Raw genomic sequence first — 20316 nt, 5'->3', positions numbered from 1 at the left:
TATTTTTCTAAAATGACGTATGTACAATTGCTAACATATTGTGTAATTTAATCTGTAGTTTGTGTTCATTCCAGTGGTTTAAAACTTTTTATTTTTTGTAGTTTTAAAGTTAAACGTCATTAGTTTTTATATTTTGATGGACACTTTTAAATGTGGAGTCAACTTTTAAACAGTTTAAAGTTGTTAATATTAAATCTTTCTAGCGTATTGTACCTCTGGCCACGTCTGGTCATCATTAGTGTCACAGTGACTAAAACCAACCTCTGAATCTGACTGAAGTAAAATGAGTACAGGTAGAAAAACAGAACATTTTGGGGGCTGGACAAGCCCAGGAATAATCATGACGCTTACCTCAGTGGAGAGTTCAGAGTCCAGGTACAGGTCCTGGTCGATGGTTGTCCCTTCTCCACTTTGTCTCCATTTGTAGAAAATATGAGAGGATCTGCCTCTAGTGAAGCCCAACATCATCTGTTTAGTTCTCACTGGTGTCTTAATCTCTGCATCATGACCAAAGCTGCCTCATTCAGAGCTGATTTAATCGTAGATATCATGTCGGAGTGAATCATTTGGAATATGGGCATGTCTACTTCCTGGAACGTCACCACTTTATTAGAATATCTGTTAATCCTATAAACCAGAAGATACATACTTTTACAGACTCCCCACAACTTCTGAGATTCCCAGACGTACAAATTCACTCCCTGATCCAAAAAGGCAATCAAGCTTTAATATATTTTAAGTTAAATTATGCATTTAATCAACGGCAGTCCAGCAGGGCGAAATAGAAACCAGTTACAGCACGGCTACTTTGGATAGAAGTATGTTTTTCAGGAAGGAGCTGTAGGTTCTCAGTGCTGAGGTGAAGCAGTCTGATTCAGTGTCTGCGGTCAGTATGTATATAAACTGTTACCATAGAGATTTTATCAAAAACGCATCAGATTACGGAGATGCTGATTGGATGGAGCTGGATTAATATCATGGGATGACCTGTGTTTGAATGAAATACGATAACTTGCATACGCTGGAGTTTTAGTGGAGCCAGTGATGGTGGCGCACGTCTGGACCGACCTGGACGCTGGGTTAACGATGCATGTGAATTATTTTAGCCACATTTACTCTGTGAACAACACAGGGCAGAATGTGCCACAGAAACAGTTCCTATCACTCATGTATGAACACATAAACTGATTAGCAAGCATGTAAATCAATGCAGCACATTAAAGGTTTGGTGAGAATTACTTAATTTAGTTTGTCAAGGTGGATAAAGTCAGTCAGAGAATACACAAGGATTTAATGATGAGGGTGGAGGTGCTGTATAGGGTCAGTGTCAGCAGTGTTAAAAGACATATGAGATATACACTGATCTGGCATAACATTATGACCACCTTTCTAATATTGTGTAGGTCTCCCTTGTGGTGACTCATCAGAGAATGGACATGGGCCTTCTGAGGGTGTCCTGTGCTGTCTGGCAACAGGATGTTGTTAGTGGGGGGGCCTTTGAGGGGAGGGGCCTCTGTGGATCATCCCACAGATACTTGATCAGTTTGGGATCTAGTGAATTTGGAGGCCAGGTCAACACCTTGTGCTGTTCTTCATGTTTTTTTTTGTAGTTGTTCCTAAAGTGTTTTTGTGTGTGTGCCTGTGTCAGGCTGCATCCTGCTGGGGATGGCTGCTGCCATCAAGGAGTATCATTGCTATGGGGTGGGGGTGCCTGGTCTGGTCTAGGTGGGTGCTACATGTCTAAGTAACATCCACACCAATGAATGCCAGGTCCAAAGATTCCCCAGCAGAACACTGAATTGTCATAAGATGGTCGATGTTATTCACATCTCCTGTCAGTGGTTTTAATGTTGTGGCTGATCAGTGTTAATTAACCACTCTTTTCTGTTTTTGTTTTTTAAGAAAGGAGGTCTTTGTCCCAAGATAGATCCCATTCTGTAAGTGTGTAGTAAATCACTGGTTAAACTTTCTGATCATCTTCATGTCTGAATCTCAGCTTGCAGCTTTGTCCTCTTCATGTTAACCAATGATCAGTTTAGAGTCTAAAACAAACCTCTTAGAGGAGGCAGAGTGGATTTCACACCTCTGCTGTGTAACCCAAGCAAACAACACGTGATTGTTACTCACATGAAATACACAATCCAGGCATGTCTCCCATAAAAAGCCCTTGGCAGCAGAACCGTGCAGAACACCAGCTTTATCTGTAGGTGTCAGGTTGTGTCCTCTGACCTTCAGCCTCTGACCGTCTCCAGTTTCAAAAGGTTTTCCGTAATCCTTGCAGACCGGGGCTATGCAGCACATGTCACATCGCCACGGCCTCGCTCTGCCGTCGGCTCTGAGCAGCAACACAGAGAGAAGCCGGCGCGTTTGGTCACGGCCGCGTTCGTTGCAGCAGCACAAATTGCTCACATACAAACACTTCAGTCAAACTCTTACACATTTCTTGTTCAGATTTTCTTTTCTAACTGAAACATAACAATATTCAGTGAAGAATTGTCTTAATTCAGTGGATTATTTTTTAGTAGGCTAAGTGAGTCATTTAATCTGTTATGAAAGGTAAAAGGAGCATTTTGGATAATGTGAATGATCATTGATCAAGTCTTTGCAAGTATGGTGTCAGCCCATGACAACTAAGAATAAGAAAAATATAAGAAAATAAGAAAAATATAGTAATATAAGAAAACAAAAATAATAAATAAATGAATAAGAATAATGTCAGGAAAATATAAGAAAATAATATACGTAAAATATGCAGAAATAATAAAATAATATAAGAAAATAAGGAAAATATGAGGACAGTTTAAGAAAATAAGGAAAACATAAGAAGATTTTAAGAAAAGAATAATATAAGAAGATTTTAAGAAAATAATAATATAAGAAGATTTTAAGAAAAGAATAATATAAGAAGATTTTAAGAAAAGAATAGGAACACGGTTAACAATAAGAAAAATATAAGGTAAGAAGAAGAAGAATGGCTTTCTCATGGCCCCTTTGAGTGTTTCTGATTGTTTTTCCTGCACAGAAAAATGTGTAGATCAAACGTAGTAGAGGAGCCAGTGTGAACGTTTCCCAGATCTCAGAACTGCATATTGTTTGTTTCCGTCTCTTGTCACATATATTTCTTTTGAACTGCATGAAAACATGAGACGTTTTGTGGCCTCTGCAGATCTCCCTCTTCCAACCTCGAGGACGTTGTTCCTTTGGCCACGGCTGTTTCTTCCACCCCTCAGTTCACCTGGACTTACACACAGGTGACCCCCACAGGACCACTCAGTACATACACAAGCCTCACAATAGTGTACACGCACACACACCATCCCCCCCACTGTAAATCCCAGGCCCCTCTGACAGGCCACATTAAGAAGAGTCTGCTCAGCATGAACACATCATAAAAATGGACAGGCAATTTCTGTTTTCACCAAATAGCCAGCCGAGCTCGTTCTGCATCTCTGCTTTTAATACACTCGACAAGCAGCTTAGCAGCCGGGGAGAGAAAGAACTCAGGCCGCAGGGAGGGAGGGAAGGAGGGAGAGATGGGGGAGAGAGGGGGAGTTATGCCTTGCAGCGCTGCTGAATCAATTCCTCTGTCTGAATTATGAAGCGCAGTTTGATTAATATGTAAATTCAGGAGGGGGAGGGAGAAAGTCCGGGATAATTCTCTTTGTGGATAGTAATTAATCACCAGTTAAAGTAAATTAATACATATATCAATTCTGTCAGGGACACGCTTAGTTCAATAGCCCGTAAAATTGAAGTTTGAAGTGTTAAGGGGCTCTACAGGAATGTTATAACTAAACATTTCAAATCCGCCATATTTAGTGATCAATCAAGCTGGGCCCTGTGGCTCCGTCCTGGCTCACAGAGAGCAGACGACTCCTGAACACAACCACGGAGACACACTGGACATATATACGGGACAATAGAGGGACAATACAGGACAATACAGGAGAATAGAGGACAATACAGGACAGGACTCTGGATGAAGAAGCCTTATGATGATGAGATGATCAGTGGACATGTGTTCACTCATCATTAGACTGGACATAACTAATCAAAGCCAGAATTATTATTATTATTAGCAGTAGTAGCAGTAGCAGTAGTAGTAGTATACAGTTGTGTTGATATTATATCCCTATCATTGTTATAGCAGTATTATTAATGCATATTATTAGTACTTAATAAAATGGCAATTATTATTAGTTCATAGAAAATGATAAAGAAAAAAAGTAAAACAATAAATAAATAAAACAAAAAACAATCATTTATATACGCACACACATATATATTACATTTAATTTATATACCTCTAAGTGCTTTTTAATTACTATTACTAAGTGCATTTATAGGCCTATAAAATAATCTAACCCTAATACATATGAAGCAGAATTATAACTTAATTAAATTATTATTATCATTATTATTGGTAGTTATAGTAGTAGTGGCAGTAGTCGTGGGAGAGGAAGTAGAATAATTAATTAAATTATGCTGCTGTAATTGAAAATAATTTCAAATATCAAACACACATAATTTATAGGAATAAAAGAAGAATAAAATAATTAAAAATAAAAATATAGCAACATCTACTACTATTACTACTACTAATAATAATAATAATAGTAATAGTAATAATAATAATAAAACTAATAATACTTTCTATATCCTGATGACAAAGGTCAGGCTTGTAAACACATGACTGAAGACATTAATCTAAAGACACCGATTAGTTATTGAGCTGGCAGCTCTCAGCTGGTCGCAGCTACTTGTTATTGTTGAGCTTCATCAGGAACAAAAGCAGGAGGCAGTGTCAGGTCCAGTTGTTTAAGCAGGGGGCCATGCATCAAACTTCAATTTTCCGGACGATTGAATAAATGATCTCTCTCTCTCTCTCTCTCTCTCTCTTTCTCTCCTTCTCTCCCTCTCTCTGGGTGTATGTGTTACAGGGTTTGTCTCCCACTAACCTTAAATAAATCTATATTTTTCAGCATGTTTCATGTTTAGTTGCAGAAACTCAGATCAGATCCTGCTCCTGTTAGTCAATGACATGTTACAGACAAATGTTTCCTCTTCTTTATCCTATGGATCAGTGTTGAATCTTCATTTAAAGGAGAGTTTATTATTGTCATTTATAGTGTCACCTTCATTAGAAACAGTAGAAAACCCCGCCATGAATAATTATAGTTCAGATATTCTCATTCTTTCTTAATAAAGACCGTGAGACGTGGTTAAAGCTGAAAAACTGGAGCTGCAAATCACACGTTTCTATAAAATATAATTAGATTAGATTTACTTTCGTTACTTAAAATGTAGGATAACAGAAATTACACTAACATGAGGAGTTTATAAGCTCTCTGTGAGTGAATAGCTGCTTCAAGCCACTGGTGAAATGTTAGAGAATTCATTAGTTTCTGCGCATTAAAGCGTCATGTGTGATCTGAAAGGCTGCAGATACTGATGAAGTGCGTCTGAGAGCTCTGTAAGTCAATTATTTCAAGAGTCCCGCACCGACACAAAGCTCCGAGCGGCCCGCTGAGCCCCATTCACATTCATGACCGTGTTTTAACACAGCGAGGCCGGCGACCAGGCAGCGTGTCCGCATTATGCGCGACACACACGCACACAAAAAGGGTCTGAAAAGACGGGTTAAGTCAATCCATCAAAGTGACTCGTAATTGAGAGGAGAGTCCTGGAACCATATGGCCTCAGCAACACTGTCCTCTGGCTGCCTTTGTGCGCGCACAGAGGACCGAGAGAGGGAGACACGCTTGTCTCCGTATTGCGCGCAGCTGGAGAGCAGAACCCCCAAACAAACACAAACACACACGCACACAAGAAAAGAAAATCTATCCAAGCCTTCTTTTTTCCCCCAGATTGTGTCTCTCACCGACAAGAATGAAAATACGCACAGGAGGTCAGGAGTGAAACTGTTGTCGTAAAAGACGACGCACGATCGAAAAACGTCAACCACGTGGAGCTGACCTATACGGAATTCTAGAAAATATTTCCACCGGTAAAAACTACAATTTACAAAAAATAATTTATGTAAAATTATTTTATTGTAAGTATAGACAAGTTTACATTATTTATACAAGTGTCTCAAGGCTATATTTAAAAGGCACTTAACGGGAGGACAAAGCATTCTATCAACTGATTTATTACAAGCTGCAACACATGTTCTGTGAGCGGTGATCATTTCATCATTTCATTAGAAAATGTCAGAAAGCTAAAAAATAAAAAAACAATAGACTCGGAAGAGTAAATGAAACATGCGACCAGATCTTCCCTGTGATTGTTACAGCGTGTGTGTGTGTGTGTGTGTGTGTGTGTGTGTGTGTGAACCTCCGTGTTTTCTCTGTAATCATCATTTTTGTTTTGAATGGCATCAGCGCCCCAGAGACGACATCCTCTAATGTTTCTGTCAACTGTCATCGCCTTATTGGACACCTCACACGGACGTCCCAGGCCGCAGACATCGTTTTAGTCATCCACGTCAATCTCCTCGTCTTGATCCTCCGAGCAACACTTGCTGCTCGGCGGGTCTGTGTACGGAGGAGACGCTTGGGAAGGAGGCGACGCATGCGGCCTGCTGGAGTCGAGGATGTCAGTGGTGTTACTCTGGGTCATGTAGGACACTTGGTCTCTGTCCGCGCGTCCTGGCGCTGAGGCCATCCCTCCGCCCAAACCCGTCGCTGAGCACTTCTCCAGCTCGGCCAGCTTGGAGAGCTTCTCCAGGGCCACGGCTCCCACAGACGAGGCCGACTCCACGTCCGCTTTCAACTCCTCCAGGTCCCGCTTGAGCTTGGCCCGCCGGTTCTGAAACCAGGTGATGACCTGCGCGTTGGTCAGGCCGAGCTGCTGGGCGATGTGGTCCCGGTCCGCGGGGCTCAGGTACTTCTGGTAGAGGAAACGCTTCTCCAGCTCGTTGATCTGATGGTTGGTGAAGGCCGTGCGGGACTTCCTGCGCTTTTTTGGGTTGTTCCTCTGACCGAAGAAGGTCAGACCATCTTTGCCTAAAAAGTAAAAGAATAATAAAAGTTGTATAATAAATATAATATTAAAATCAAATTTTACCTGTGTCCAAAACCCAGTAAAATTACCTCCAATCAGAATAATTCAGGACTAGATTTAGTGTCAGCAGCTTTCAGCACGTTTCTCATCAAATGTCTGAATACTTTATGGATATATTTTTTAATTAAATTCCTCCAATATTTATAAAATAATAATTAAAATAATTACATCACCAAAAATTGGATGATTTGTATGACACTATTAATCCATTCATTCTCACATAACACCTCTAAAAAAAAATACTACTGGTGTTAATGTGCACGGAAAAAAGGACTGAAGTCTGATTTGGGACATTTACATAAATTAAAATGTGATTTTAATTTGAAAAGAACTTCATAATGTTTTTGTGTTCAGTCTATTTTTAAACAAAGCCCAACTTTTAGTAGATTTAATCATTGTGCTAAACCCGTTTTATCCAAATCAAACTGCAGTTAGTCTGTATTAACTAATAAAAGAAGAAGAATTAAAAACTGCACCCCTCGGTCTGCACTTTGGATTTTTTGGGGATTTTTACAATCACATTTCAGATAAATTAACAGACCAAATAGAGAGAGTACCTGTAATTCCCACAAACCCAGACAATGAAGTGAATAAAAGCAGCGTTTACCCTCAGCAGCCTGCAGGACGCTGACCTCCAGGCCCTTGAAGGTTTTGCTGGCCAGCTCCTCCAGCGCGCACAGCGGCGAGGACTGACAGAGCAGCGGCCCGCCCGGCAGGCTGTGGCCCGCCGAGAGCATCTTCTCTCCGGGAGAGATCAGGCGCCCCGCTCCGCTCAGGGAGTAGCTCCTCCTGACAGACGGCTTGTTGAGGATGTCCTCGATGCTGAACGGCGTCAGCGGCTTGTTGGAGTTGGCCGGTGGAGGGAGCTGATCCAGCGGGCTGCGCCCCCTCTCCTCCAGCTCCACCGGGCATTTCGAGGCGTCCTTGGATGTCATGACTGCTCAGCGGGTCACAATTTAGACGGGAGCGCTTCAGAGCCGAGTGGCTGTGGTAAAGTTGCGCGCGGAGAGAAGAGGAGGGAAATAAAAGACGGCAGCTCGGATCACAGGTGCCTCTGCAGCCTCATGTTGGCCGTCCGGCTGCATGGACACTTCTGACTCCCAGTAAGAGTCCCACCGCGTCTCTGAGCCACACTTCCAGAGTAGCGCACAGCGAGTCCAACCCATTTGGTGGACGGCGATGCACAACGAGCAGCAGCGACCACTGCTAACATGTTATTGCTGACTGGAAGGCAATCAATTACTCTCTCCCCCTCTCTCTCTCTCTCTCTCTCTTTCTCTCTCTTTCTCTTTCTCTCTCTCCCTCTCTCTTTCTCCGTGTGAGATACAGTCGGATCATGGGGTGAGGTAATTAGAGGGTAAGGGAGGAGGAGTCCAATTAGAAAGTGGAGCAGGGCCACTCAACGCGTGCCCGCTAAAATTAGATAATTTGTCACAAAAACAAGCAAATGTTTTCTCTCCGCGTCATCTTAGCCCCATTTGCTCACACTTTGTAATTGGCACCGGATCACCGGCGAGCTCGGGCCAATTTGGATTAACTCGCTCTGCGTCAATCTTCTGGCCAATTACACTCGGAAACACAAACGATGAGCTCCAAGCCGTTCACAGAGGAAAAGCAAAAAAGAAAGACAGAAAGACAGACGGAAAGAAAAGGAAATCAGGTGTTGTGTTGTGAAAAGACAGAGACGCATCGGCGTTACGCTCCATCACAGCAACATGCCCTAAGCCTGCGCGCATTCAGTGCTGAGGGTCGAAATTTAACCCTCAAACATATAGTGAGTAACAGTATAAAGCGCTTCAAGTGTTAGCTGTACATAGGTGTTGATGTTTAAATTTAATTTCTTACTGAAAGTGTGGTCTCTGGGGTGGGGTGGGGGGCACATCCCAGCCCGGGGCACCTTCCAGCTAATATCTGTGGACAAACATGCCAAAAAGAAACGTGTAAATCAGTTTAACAGACAACTGCATTAATAATAGGCTCTGGAAACACAGCCGCTGACTGAATAGGCTCTTAGAGTTGAAACTAAATAAATACACTGGCTTGTGGTGGTCATGTAAGGAAAAGTGTAGTTATCATTAACCAATAATTCTTTTATTTTTCTTCTGAACCACCTGGAAATAACAAAATTTGTCTTTTTCAGATTATTTCATATCATTCAAACAAAGTAGAACTACATTTTATTGAATGATGAAAAGCTTCTAAGCAAATAAGAGCTAAAAAGAGACCTTAACATTAGTTATGACTGAATGGTGTGACACAGGTGTGTTTAGTATCTGTCAGGTTGTAGGAGGAGGTGAGATGTGAAGTAAAAGCTGAAGGTAGCCTTTTTTTTTTCCTTTAACAAATGGCTGTCTCATACTTCGATCTTCCTCTCCTGTCCAGAGGCAGACAGAAACAGAGAGTACACGACCGTGTTTAACCAAAAGAAATGACCACAAACACAAAGTCACCACTGCGATTTAAATCTCAGCAATCTGAACGGTGTGACGGGCGGCACACAGGAGGAGAGATAAGTTCAGCTCACGTGTCCTGAGGAAGGATGGGACCTGTGATGAATGTGTCGTTGTGTAGAGGCTGCTGAGAACAGGATATCTGGACCTCAGAGAACTCAGAGCGAGGTGCTTCAAATGATCGATGGCCCTACATTTATCAGAGAGTAGAAAAGGACAGAGGCAGAACGTGTTCGTATAGCTCAGAAGAAGACATGGTGTTTTGGATGCAGTTATTTTTTTACAAACATTATCTCCAAATGGTTGTGGTTTGGTGACCTTTTGACCCTAGAACCACCATTAGGGCCATGTCAGCTCTTCAACACCAACACAAGAATATAAAAGTCACTAGCATGGACTCTAGATGCTGAATCAAGTTCTCAACATCCTAACAACATGGGAGTTCATCACTTCCTGTGAATAAATGTGCTAAAGGTGCTTTTAAGGTTGTTTATAATTATACCTCTCATTAAAAAACCTTTCCTTGACCCAGGTGTCACACTCTACCCTCCATTTTATTTCTAAAATTCTTTAAAAAAAGCTGTAGCAAATTGAACACGTGACCAAATGAGAATGTGTGGTTGGTCTGTGGATTTATAGGATTTATGGTCAGGTTTTAAAGAGCACAACTCATGTGGGTCAACACCACTGATCACGATATTGGGGTTAAAGGAACCACACTAGGTTAGTATGAATCTTCCAGTTGGTTTATGTCTGCGAGAATCTTCCATTTACAAAAAACGGTTTCTTGTGGAGTTCCACAGGGTTCAGTTCTAGGGCCGATTACGTTTTTTTTCTTGCCACTGCCACCTTGGAGTTTGCTCTGGGAGCTTTGTGCCATGGAGTCTGGAGACTTTGACATTTAGCGAGTGTAAAATGTCCTCCTGGGATCTTTGGCAAATTTGAAATTTTGAAATGTGCTGCATACAATTAATTTTTTCAGTCAGAATCGTTACGCCCATCATAGATAGTATGCAATTTCCTTTAAAAAAAGACTTCAGGAATGGGCTGAAAACACCACACAGACTGGACCCATTTTTTTACTGATTGTTCAGCACATACCATCAAAACAGATGATAAAACTGCATAAATAAATCTACCTGTATAAATCTGAATAAATAAAAGTCAAGGTGTTAGAGACGTGGTCCCAGTCGGGGCCCAGAGGGGAGGATGAAGTCATCTGCTCAGCCTTGCTCCAGCAGACTGCCGCCTTCACAGACCGTGGGCCGTGACTAAAGTGATTTATTCATTACCGATGACTGATGACAATAGACTGATGTGTTCATTAATGGTGAGCGGCACCACCCAGACCTCCCCTTTACCTCCCTCCCACCCAGCTGCAGACTGTGACAAATCTCCACTTTGATGAGAAAAAAGACTTGTTACTCCAGTTTCAGGTTTTTGTTTTTGTTTTTGTTTTTTTAACATCTTGATTTGTATGGAGATGTGAAAGACGAGGAGGTGGTTGTTTATGTGCTGTATGTGACCTCAGGCCCTGTGAAACTCTAAACAGCAGTGGCTGGGTTTCAAAAGTTTAATTTCATAATAAGAGGAAATTTCAATATTGAATATCAGATTTTGATTTAGGTAATAATAAAGGCAGGTATTGTTTTATAATATTATGTAATTTAACATAATTCACTAAATGGTAATGGTTTTGTATACGCTCTTTTCTATGCTGGTGCAACATGGTCCCTTTAAGGGTTTGGGGGTGTTTGGTGCTTTAAGCTAACAGGGTTGTGTTGTTGTCGCAATTTCTACAGACATATAAGTAACCATACAGTATGTCCAACAAAATGTTTTATTTATTATTTTGAGGGTCAGTTGGCTTATTTTTCAAAAGGTATTTTTGTGCAAATTAGTCGTATAAACTGAATCAGGGTTGATGAAATATCATTGAATGTAATCTGGGTTTTCAGATGTATTCACGCTTCCACTCTTATTACAAAAAACAGAGAAACAAAGAAAAACCAAGTACAAAAGTATTAAAAAATAAAGGCAAATAACAGCAGTCTATCAAGAAAACATCTTCCTCACAAAAGAGAACCGTTCACTGTCAAATATGACTAACCCTAACCCTGACATTGCTTGAGCAGTAGCTACCCAATCCCCCCGCCCCCCTTTTAACTACGATCTTTTGCAGCAATTTTTATTATTTTTATGGGTTTTTTATTACGTTTATTACTTTCAACACATTCTTTTTCCACTGTTTTTAACCAACCCTGGTTTATTAAAAGGAAGGCCAAATGAAGGTATTTTGTGCCCTTCGCAGCGTTCATTCTGAGTGTCTTCTTCCCCAACCTAACCCTAACCCTTTTATCTAGTTGTGAGTCATTTGCATGTTCAAGGCAAGGGAAATGTCAAGCATGTTGCCGTTTTCATTTTGTGCATGATGTGCCTGTTCTATCGGACCGGTCTGTTAGGCAGTGTATGGAGCTTCAGACACGTCATGCTTCAAGCAGGAGACAAACTCATGGTGGTCAGTATCAGCACTGAGTCAAAACTAGCTCCCTGATCTGAGGGGAAGCACTGAGTGAAAATGTATTCCACAGATGACAGGGAGTCTGTTTTGCAGATCGGCAGATTTTTGCATGCGCTAGTTTCAAGAAGTGATCCATGACAGCTAAGACATCCACACTCTTCTTGTCAGTGGCAGATGTCCCAAAAGCAGCACAGACTACTCCCATCAGTTCAGAGGTGCAAGTGCTTTCAAGAGGGACATGGTCATTAGGCTCCAGGGTCTTTCCAATCACGCAGCGATGATTGATGTTATCACATTCCATGCATGTCCAAGAGCATCCCTAGCCCTTGTGACAGTCGTGGAGGCCACGGAGAACTTGGGTTTTCAGGAATCTTCTAACGACAAACTGCTGAATTATTCGGTTCATTTGTCTTCAACTTTTTCCACAATACGCTGTTTTTGATGGAGCCCTTTGGCCAGTGTCTTAGCTGCCATTACACTCAGTGCTAGCACATGAGCTGTATGTTCTCAGCATATGTGTTCAGGTCAAGAATATACAATGAATGTAATTCCAGCTCCAGTGGCAGTGACACAGGGGACTCTTGTGTTCAAGGCTGTCCATCGCATAGTGAAATGAGTTTAAGTGTGTTCACATATGTGTTGCCTTAAACTTGTTTAAATTAAAACCTTTAAAGAAATGTTATATCAGAAACATTAATCATCAGTTGAACAGTTGTAAATTTCAATGTCCCAAGGTTACTATATGGACTATTACTCCCTCGTTTGGCCTCACCACTCTACAGAGTACTGACTACAACCAGGCTAAATCCTGGTGAGCTGCTGCATCGGTGGACATGTGGACTTTAAAAGGTATATTTTTACAGGTCTTGTTCGCCTCATTGCTGACAGCATGAGGGCTTGTTCTGGGAATGGCAAAATAAAGCCTCAACGACCTGACCCGCGTATCCTCCGGGATGAAAAGCAGTCCATTTGACCAAGTCTGCACGCCACTGCACTGTCCATTATTAGGACCTGGCAGCTCATTACGATGTTACTGCCTTTCTGGCTATCCAGTCACCATTCCCTGGAACCTGAGGTTATTTGGCTTTTAGCGTCTCACATGTCGGTCGGTCAGGAGACCACAAGTTTGGAAATGAAAAGAAAAATTAAGATTCTGGAGTCTGCAACACTGATTTAGATTTTTAACCATCTATTGTGAGTCACGTGTTTATATGTTATACGTACAGATGAATAAATCCAAGTTACATGATTTAATTTCCTGAGATTTTGAGTTAAAAGTGGACCTGGCACTCATCCACACACACACTGGCCAGGTCTCTTACAGTGTTTGGAGGTCAGATTACTATCAGCCACCGAGCTGCACTGCCTTCCACTGTTAGATGATAGACTATAGTTCCTACACACAGCCTCCTTTATCGGCTGATCTGCAGGACTGTAGCTTGCGCAGGAAGCTAGACAGACAAGGAAAAGCTGCATGTGTGTGTGCGCGCGTTTATGAGGTTGTGGAATTACATTTATCTGTGTTTTTATTACAACTCATTTCAGCATTTAACACACGCCACAAAGGAGTTATACGACCAGAATCTTTAACTCGTCCTCATCTGAAATTCTAACTGGACATTACGTTGTTGTGCTCCATGAAGTGAGACAAGCACATAATCCATACAGCTAGCTGCTTATCTGGAAGTTCTCCACATTTATAATGGACATATAAAGCTGCTCATCATTTGTTTTATTTTATTTTTATAATGATTTTTAGTCAGCAGTTTGTTTGAACCCATTCAGTCATTTTACTAATAGTCTTAACAGCTTAATACATTGGTTCCCAAGGTTTTTTTCTGCTAGCCCCCCCTTGTGAAGATGAGAATATAGTTTTTTCTTTTCTTTGCTTTGGAAGTTGTGGTCATTCAACTGCCTTCGCACGCTGCAATAACTCCTTGCCACTAGTTAAATGCTTGCAATTTTTAAATTTGTCTCATTAAACAAGACATTTACTCAGTTTGAAGGTGGTATTGGAACAACACTCTTTTGTGAGTTAAATTAAAAGAAAAATATATAATACTAGTATATAATATAATAGTTTAATTTTTTTTCCCCAAGCACCTTATTTTTTATTTTTATTTTAATTTTAATTTACTTATTTTTATTTAATTTATTTTTATTTTTATTTACTTATTTTTATTTTTATTTTTATTTTTTACCCATACAACACTGCAATCCCTGTAATTCCTGTTTACATTTGCACTTTATTCACATTGCACTTCATTCATATATACTATTGTATATTGTTCCTTCAAAGTGTCTTGTGCTTGTATGTCATGCTGCTCACTTGTGCCTTTAAATTAAAGTTTTCTGAATCTGAATATATATAGTGTATAATATAATAATATAAATATATTTCCCTTGGCATTCAGGCACAATCCATTAACAGGCTGGTTTATTGCTTCTATTTTACCTTACCACAGCACACCTCTGATGAAACTGTGCATAGTAAAATAATACCCAAAGCCATCAGTGGTTGTCATTGTTTATCCAATCTACACGGAAAGAATTTCACTTTAAAGTCTTAAGTTAAAAACTTGAACAACATATGTAAAGTGTGAAAATCAACACAGCTGTCTGCGCTGGTGGCGTAACGGCTCGTATTTCACATCCACTATCCGTGAGTAGGTGCAGCCCAAAGAATATTTTAAGCCTTTGTTTGTTGGGCTATGATCACAGCAGCGGTTTTAAATCCTGGTCAGAGGTCAGTTCATCATCTGCAGCACTGACGCTGAACTGAAATGAACAAGATCGACCACGTCTCCTACAATCTCTCAATGTAATGAAAAATTGTTTGAGTTAACGGCGTGTGCCTTTGTGACTTTTTTTTAACCATTAACTAGTCGTGAGTGTTCATATAGCCTGATGAAGTGAAACAGAAAATGTCATCATCATCATCATCTCCTCCTGTGGCCTTTACAGGGGTATAGGCCACCAATGAGGTTTCGCCAGGAATCTCAGTCCAGAGCCAGAGCTGTCCCAGATGGGTTCCTGATGAGGGTTTATCTTGCTATGTTGGATGTAGGTTTGCAGATGGATGTGTCCAATCCACCACCTGTCTAGGATCTTAACCCCTGACATACAGCAGGCCAGTGGTTCTGACACATCTTTCTGAGGCAGGTGTTGATGAAGGGTTGGATTTTTGTCTCCACGAGCAACAAACAGTAGCACAGAGTAGTAAAAGCTTCACCAGTTGTGTTGAAGATCCTCATCTTGATTCAGGTGGTCAGGATTGTATCATCTCAGATGTTCCTCACCTGCAGGAAAGTTGACCATACCTATTTATTCTCGTTTATCAGCATCTGTTCCACTCTGCATGGCTGCGATGGAGGCACAACAGGGTACATGTCAACACAGCTGTAACAAATGGATCCTTCTTACCTTCTTCTGCACATAAGGATCATAAACTCTTTGCTTCTCTGCAGCTGTTGTGTGCATGTACCTTGTTAAGTCAAATGAGCTTTGTTATTTAAAACAGTCCTGCTTTTGTGCAGCCTCTGGTGCATTCACTTCATAAATCGTGATGCATTGCCTCCTCCTACACAAACTTCATTGTAATTATTAGCTATTCTGTCGTTGCTAGTAGTCGAGAATTAAAGCAAACTGTGCCATAACTTATGTTATCTTATATTTGGTTGCAGGAAATTAATGAGAAAAAAAGTCAGATGGGGATAAACTCAACAGAAGGTGGTGATGTTGTAGATCACTGTTGCTGAATTAATCTGCGGCCCACCAAGGAACATCAGTGGAACTATTGTTTTAGCATTTTACATCCCATTTACATGATTATTGATCATTTTCATGCATATGATTATACATACATTCCCTCCGGCGTAAAGTTCTGAATAGATTTTGCTCGTTTCTTGACAGACAATTGTAGAGTTTTAACTATACTTTTTGTGATTGTTCCCCAAGATGAAAACATGTTCAGTGACAACATGTTTTACAAATGTGTATAGAGATTTATATCTGAAAATTAGTTTTCAAATTAGATCCCAAAGTTTTGGGGAATAGGGCTGGATATGAGAGCTACATTTTCACATTGTCTCTGCTATTCCAGCTCACAGTACTGATTAAAGAATGGAGTGCAAAACGAAATACAAACCCAATTGTGAGAGGGAACATCGATGGAAGAACAAAGGGTTGAACAAGCTGATGATGCGGAATTGGCAGGGAGGCCATTAAAAACAAAAGAACAGAAGGGTGAAGCCAGGAGCTAGAGCGTTGTGCAGGGCTGACAGCTTTCAGCGGAGGGGCCTGACTTTACTGTACACTACACCATAAGTGTCATAGTCTGCGCCGCATGACGCTTGTCTAGTTGCAGGGAAAACAATCACAGTACTCAGTCAAGCCATTAATAACTGCGAGTGAGTACGTGTGTGTGTATGTGCATCACATGTGCCTATTTGTGTGTGTGCTGCAGGGTGTTAATTTCAAGCGATGGGATGAGTCCTTGGCATCCCAGCGTGATTCATATTAAAAGTCAATTGGCCTTAAAATTTGGCCAGCCTCCCAAAGTCTGCAGCAGTGAGACATATCTGTCAGCTAATAGCAGAGCAGCCCACAGTCATGCTGGCTGAAATTGAATCTGACCACAGAAGCCAATGGGCCAGAGACAGAGTGTCACAACAACTGACCATTACACTGATGACAACCTCTCCGCTAACTGGCTCACACTTCCACCCAGACCTCTGTCTTCTTCTCGTACATGCTGCTGGTGGACAGTCGGTAGCGTGTCTGCATGCGCACATGTTGACACATTGAGATTTATAAAGAACAAAGCTCCCCGAAGAGCTTTTAAATCTATAGCGATGCGAGGATGTATTAGCAGCGGTAGTAAGTACACGGGGAGTGCGTCTCTGTAGTCAGTAACCTCTTGGCCTGTAACATTAGCAAAAGCTATCAGCATCTCCTTGCTCGTAATTTCTCGCCTGTGTGCCTGTTTGGTGAGGTATGTCAGCGCTGGCTGGGAAATAGAAAGAGATGTAGGCAGAGAGGCTATCACCCTCCTGCTGCTGCTGTGATTTCACTAGAACCTCAACTATAATTACTGGGCACGCTATTTTCTGTAAGAGCAAACTTTACCGCTTAGGACCCAGGCATAGGTCGCTGGTGGGAAAACTTCTCCTGGAAACTCTCTTTTGGAAGCGTTCCACTTTTGCTCTGATAAAGTTAACTTGCTGGCAGCACGGTGGAACAGTGGTCAGCGCTGGTGCATCACCTCGATTCGAATCACAGCAGCGGAGAGGGTTCGATTCCCCGGGCCTTTCTGTGTGGAGTTTGCATGTTCTCCATCAAAAACATGGGTTCTAGGCGCCGGTCAGTTTGGCCCACAGTGCTGGCGTGCTCGGTCGCAGCAGCTCAGGGCTAACCCTCCATCCGACCATGCATTTTCATTATTTCATTGTTATAATGACAAATAAAGCCCTTTACTTTAAAACAGCAGATCTCTAACTCATATTGTGATCAAGAGAGTAAAATCAGACGAGTTATTTCAGACATTCAGCATCCGTGACCCTGGTTCCAGTCTGGTTTTAGAGCTTTGATAATCATAAATAGCTGGACCCACCTCCCCAAAGAGATGACAAGTCAGGAATGGGCTGGATGTGGTATTTCTTCAAACGGACAACTGATAGTCAATAAAAAGCTGGGACATCAACAACACGTACTGGCCTGGTCCATTTATTTCCAATAAATGTGCTTGGTATGTTTTACACAGACACAAATCTATGTTTCCGTGTTTGTATTGACATAATGCATGTCCTAGCCACTTATCCTAACCCTTACTATCACAAATGTCACATCCCTTAGCCCTAACCCTAATGACAACCTAAGTGTAAACCTGATCCAGGAACTAATCCCTAACCCTAACCCTATCAAAGAAGCATCTGAAAAGAGAAAATATTTGAGAAGCAGAATGAAACAATATTATAGTAACTGCTGAGTTATAACTTCCATTAATACAACAGTCAGTCATATTCCAGTCAAACCCTACACGCCGTAGTGAAAATGCATCCAGCGTCCAGGCTGAACAGAACAATGGCACCATAGTTGGTTTTAATCAAACCAAACCTGCCCAAAGTGGGTTTAGACCAGGGGTCGTGTTAACCGAACAGTTTCCGTCATTGACCGTTTAAAAAAAAAAAAAAAACGCTGACGGAAAAATCTGAAGGCAATCCGTCATTTGGACAGGTTGCAATTCACACCCCTGACCACTTGGTGGCGAGTGAGCATATTAACTGGCTGTTGTCTCTCTTGATTAGTAGTGTAAGAGTCGGTTAAGATTCGGTTAACTTTCGTTTCTCTGCGTATTGTGCGTAAGTGAGTGAGTGGCTGAGTGTCTTAGTTTGCTAGTGGTCAAGTCGGGTAGTACGTTTTGTTTCTCTGCCGAGTGAGATGTAAGATGTTTGACCAGCATTCATGATTCAAGAGTCGTCTTTGATGGCCGGTTATATGAGCTGAATATTTTTTCCACCGCTACTGAATATTAATTAAAAATGAAGGAAATGAAAAGCTATTGAATATGTCATTATTATCATTTTTATGAAAAATAAAAAATAAATAAAGTGACGGTAAAAATTATTATTATTATTATTATTATTGATTATGACGGGATTTGTATGACCTTTTCAGTCAAAATGACAGACAACGAAAAAGTCTAGCGCAACCTCTGGTTTAGACAGTAGTTTGAAAAGGGTTTCTGATAGGGTTTCTGGTGCAATAACTCTATAAGACCTACTTGTTAAGCATCTTCACGTGTCAATATTCTGATTAAAACAAGAAAACAGAATCATTTGTCTCTCTCTTCATGTGTTCAGTTTCTTCATCCACTGCCAACCATGTCCCCTAAATCCAATCATTACGTCGGTGAGCGCTCTCGCTGTCACTGCTGTCCATCCTCCTTGCTTTCACTGGATCCATCTTGGTAGCAGATGCTCCAGGCCCGGGGCAGCACCCCCTCTTACTACGTGAAGCGACAAGCTTTTGTTAACACTTCATTCTTCCCTTTGCCAGTGACAGAAATTAAGCTCCATGGGAGTGAAGCCCCGTGGACTGTGAAAAACCCACTTGTCCCCACATTCATGCTGCATTTTCTCCATACACTGCCACAAAGTTAAACAGAGCTGACCATTAAATGATGCTCTTATTAGCTGGGAATTGATTCTTTTTCTATCTGAGAGTGTTATGTCCTCACAGAAAGTCAGTTCTGGGAAAAAGTCTCAATCAGCTGTTGCAGAATGATGCACTTCAGAGAGAAGAGAAATGGGGCATGCATTATAAATTTAAAAGCTGAACGAGTCTGATCATATCATGAAAATAAACCTTTTTATTTTTCTAACAAACTGAAGCTAACATGTCCATATTTACTTTATCGTGCTAGCAGAGCTACATGCTAGCGTTTGGCTAATGCCAACACATGAACGATCACTCCAGCACTACGCTACCACATGGGTAATGTATTTATCATTAATCTCATCAGTGCTGTCTTTCCACATCATTTCAAGGCTTCGGCGTGATTCCTAGCACCAATTTGATGGTAATGAACCCATCAACGCACCGTGCTTGATGACTACATTGATAAATCACCTTCGGCTGAGTTTTGCGGCAGGCCACATTTGATCCTATTAGATCATTAGTCCGGCCCTCATCCTGTTAAGTATGTGCATAAAGAAGCTGTGTAGAGATTGAGGATTTGGTTATGATGTTAAAATAGTTAGGATTTGTCAGCACTTCTTGTGTCTACTCAGATTATCTGACCAAGTAGCAATGGTGCGCTCAGATGTTCTTTAGGGTGACAGCAAAATAACAAAAACTTAAAATACTGTACAGCAATTAAAATGTTTATGTTCTTGTGTATTTTATGCAAATTTAAAGCAATCTCCAGTCTGGAAGTCAGACGAACTTCCCCTCCCACAACGCTTGTCTGGAGTCACTCCATTGATGCTCCAGCAGAGATCTGCCGGACCATACAAAAGTTTTGGACGCGATGTGGTCATACACGTCACCTGAGCGCTGTGGAGTTGATTGTGTTTACAACAAAATGACTCTGCTTGGTTGTAGAACTACTCAGCTGCTTGCAGAGTTATTTGTTCTCGGTACTGATTGAAACAAGACATAACGAAATCCAAATGGATTTCATGCGTGTTCCGCTAAGAGTTGAGTCTGGATCAATTTGTTTGGGTGCAACAAGAGCACCTATGGCCAATTTAGAATCACCAATGAACCTAACCAGCATGT

General features: G+C 41.3%; 1 protein-coding gene across 1 annotated transcript; it reads right to left on the bottom strand.

The window, feature by feature from the left end:
• Window positions 1-6474: 6474 nt before the first annotated feature.
• On the bottom strand, window positions 6475-8000 carry lbx1a (ladybird homeobox 1a; the record flags this gene model as incomplete). Its single annotated transcript, XM_084561433.1, has 2 exons — window positions 6475-7007; window positions 7673-8000. 2 exons carry the CDS (start codon window positions 7998-8000, stop codon window positions 6475-6477), a joined length of 861 nt encoding a protein of 286 aa, XP_084417559.1.
• Between the last annotated feature and the right edge of the window lie 12316 nt (window positions 8001-20316).

This window comes from Chelon labrosus (assembly GCF_963514085.1).
Source record: "Chelon labrosus genome assembly, chromosome: 15".
Classification (NCBI taxonomy): domain Eukaryota; kingdom Metazoa; phylum Chordata; class Actinopteri; order Mugiliformes; family Mugilidae; genus Chelon; species Chelon labrosus.
This window is presented reverse-complemented; position numbering and strand designations above follow the sequence as displayed.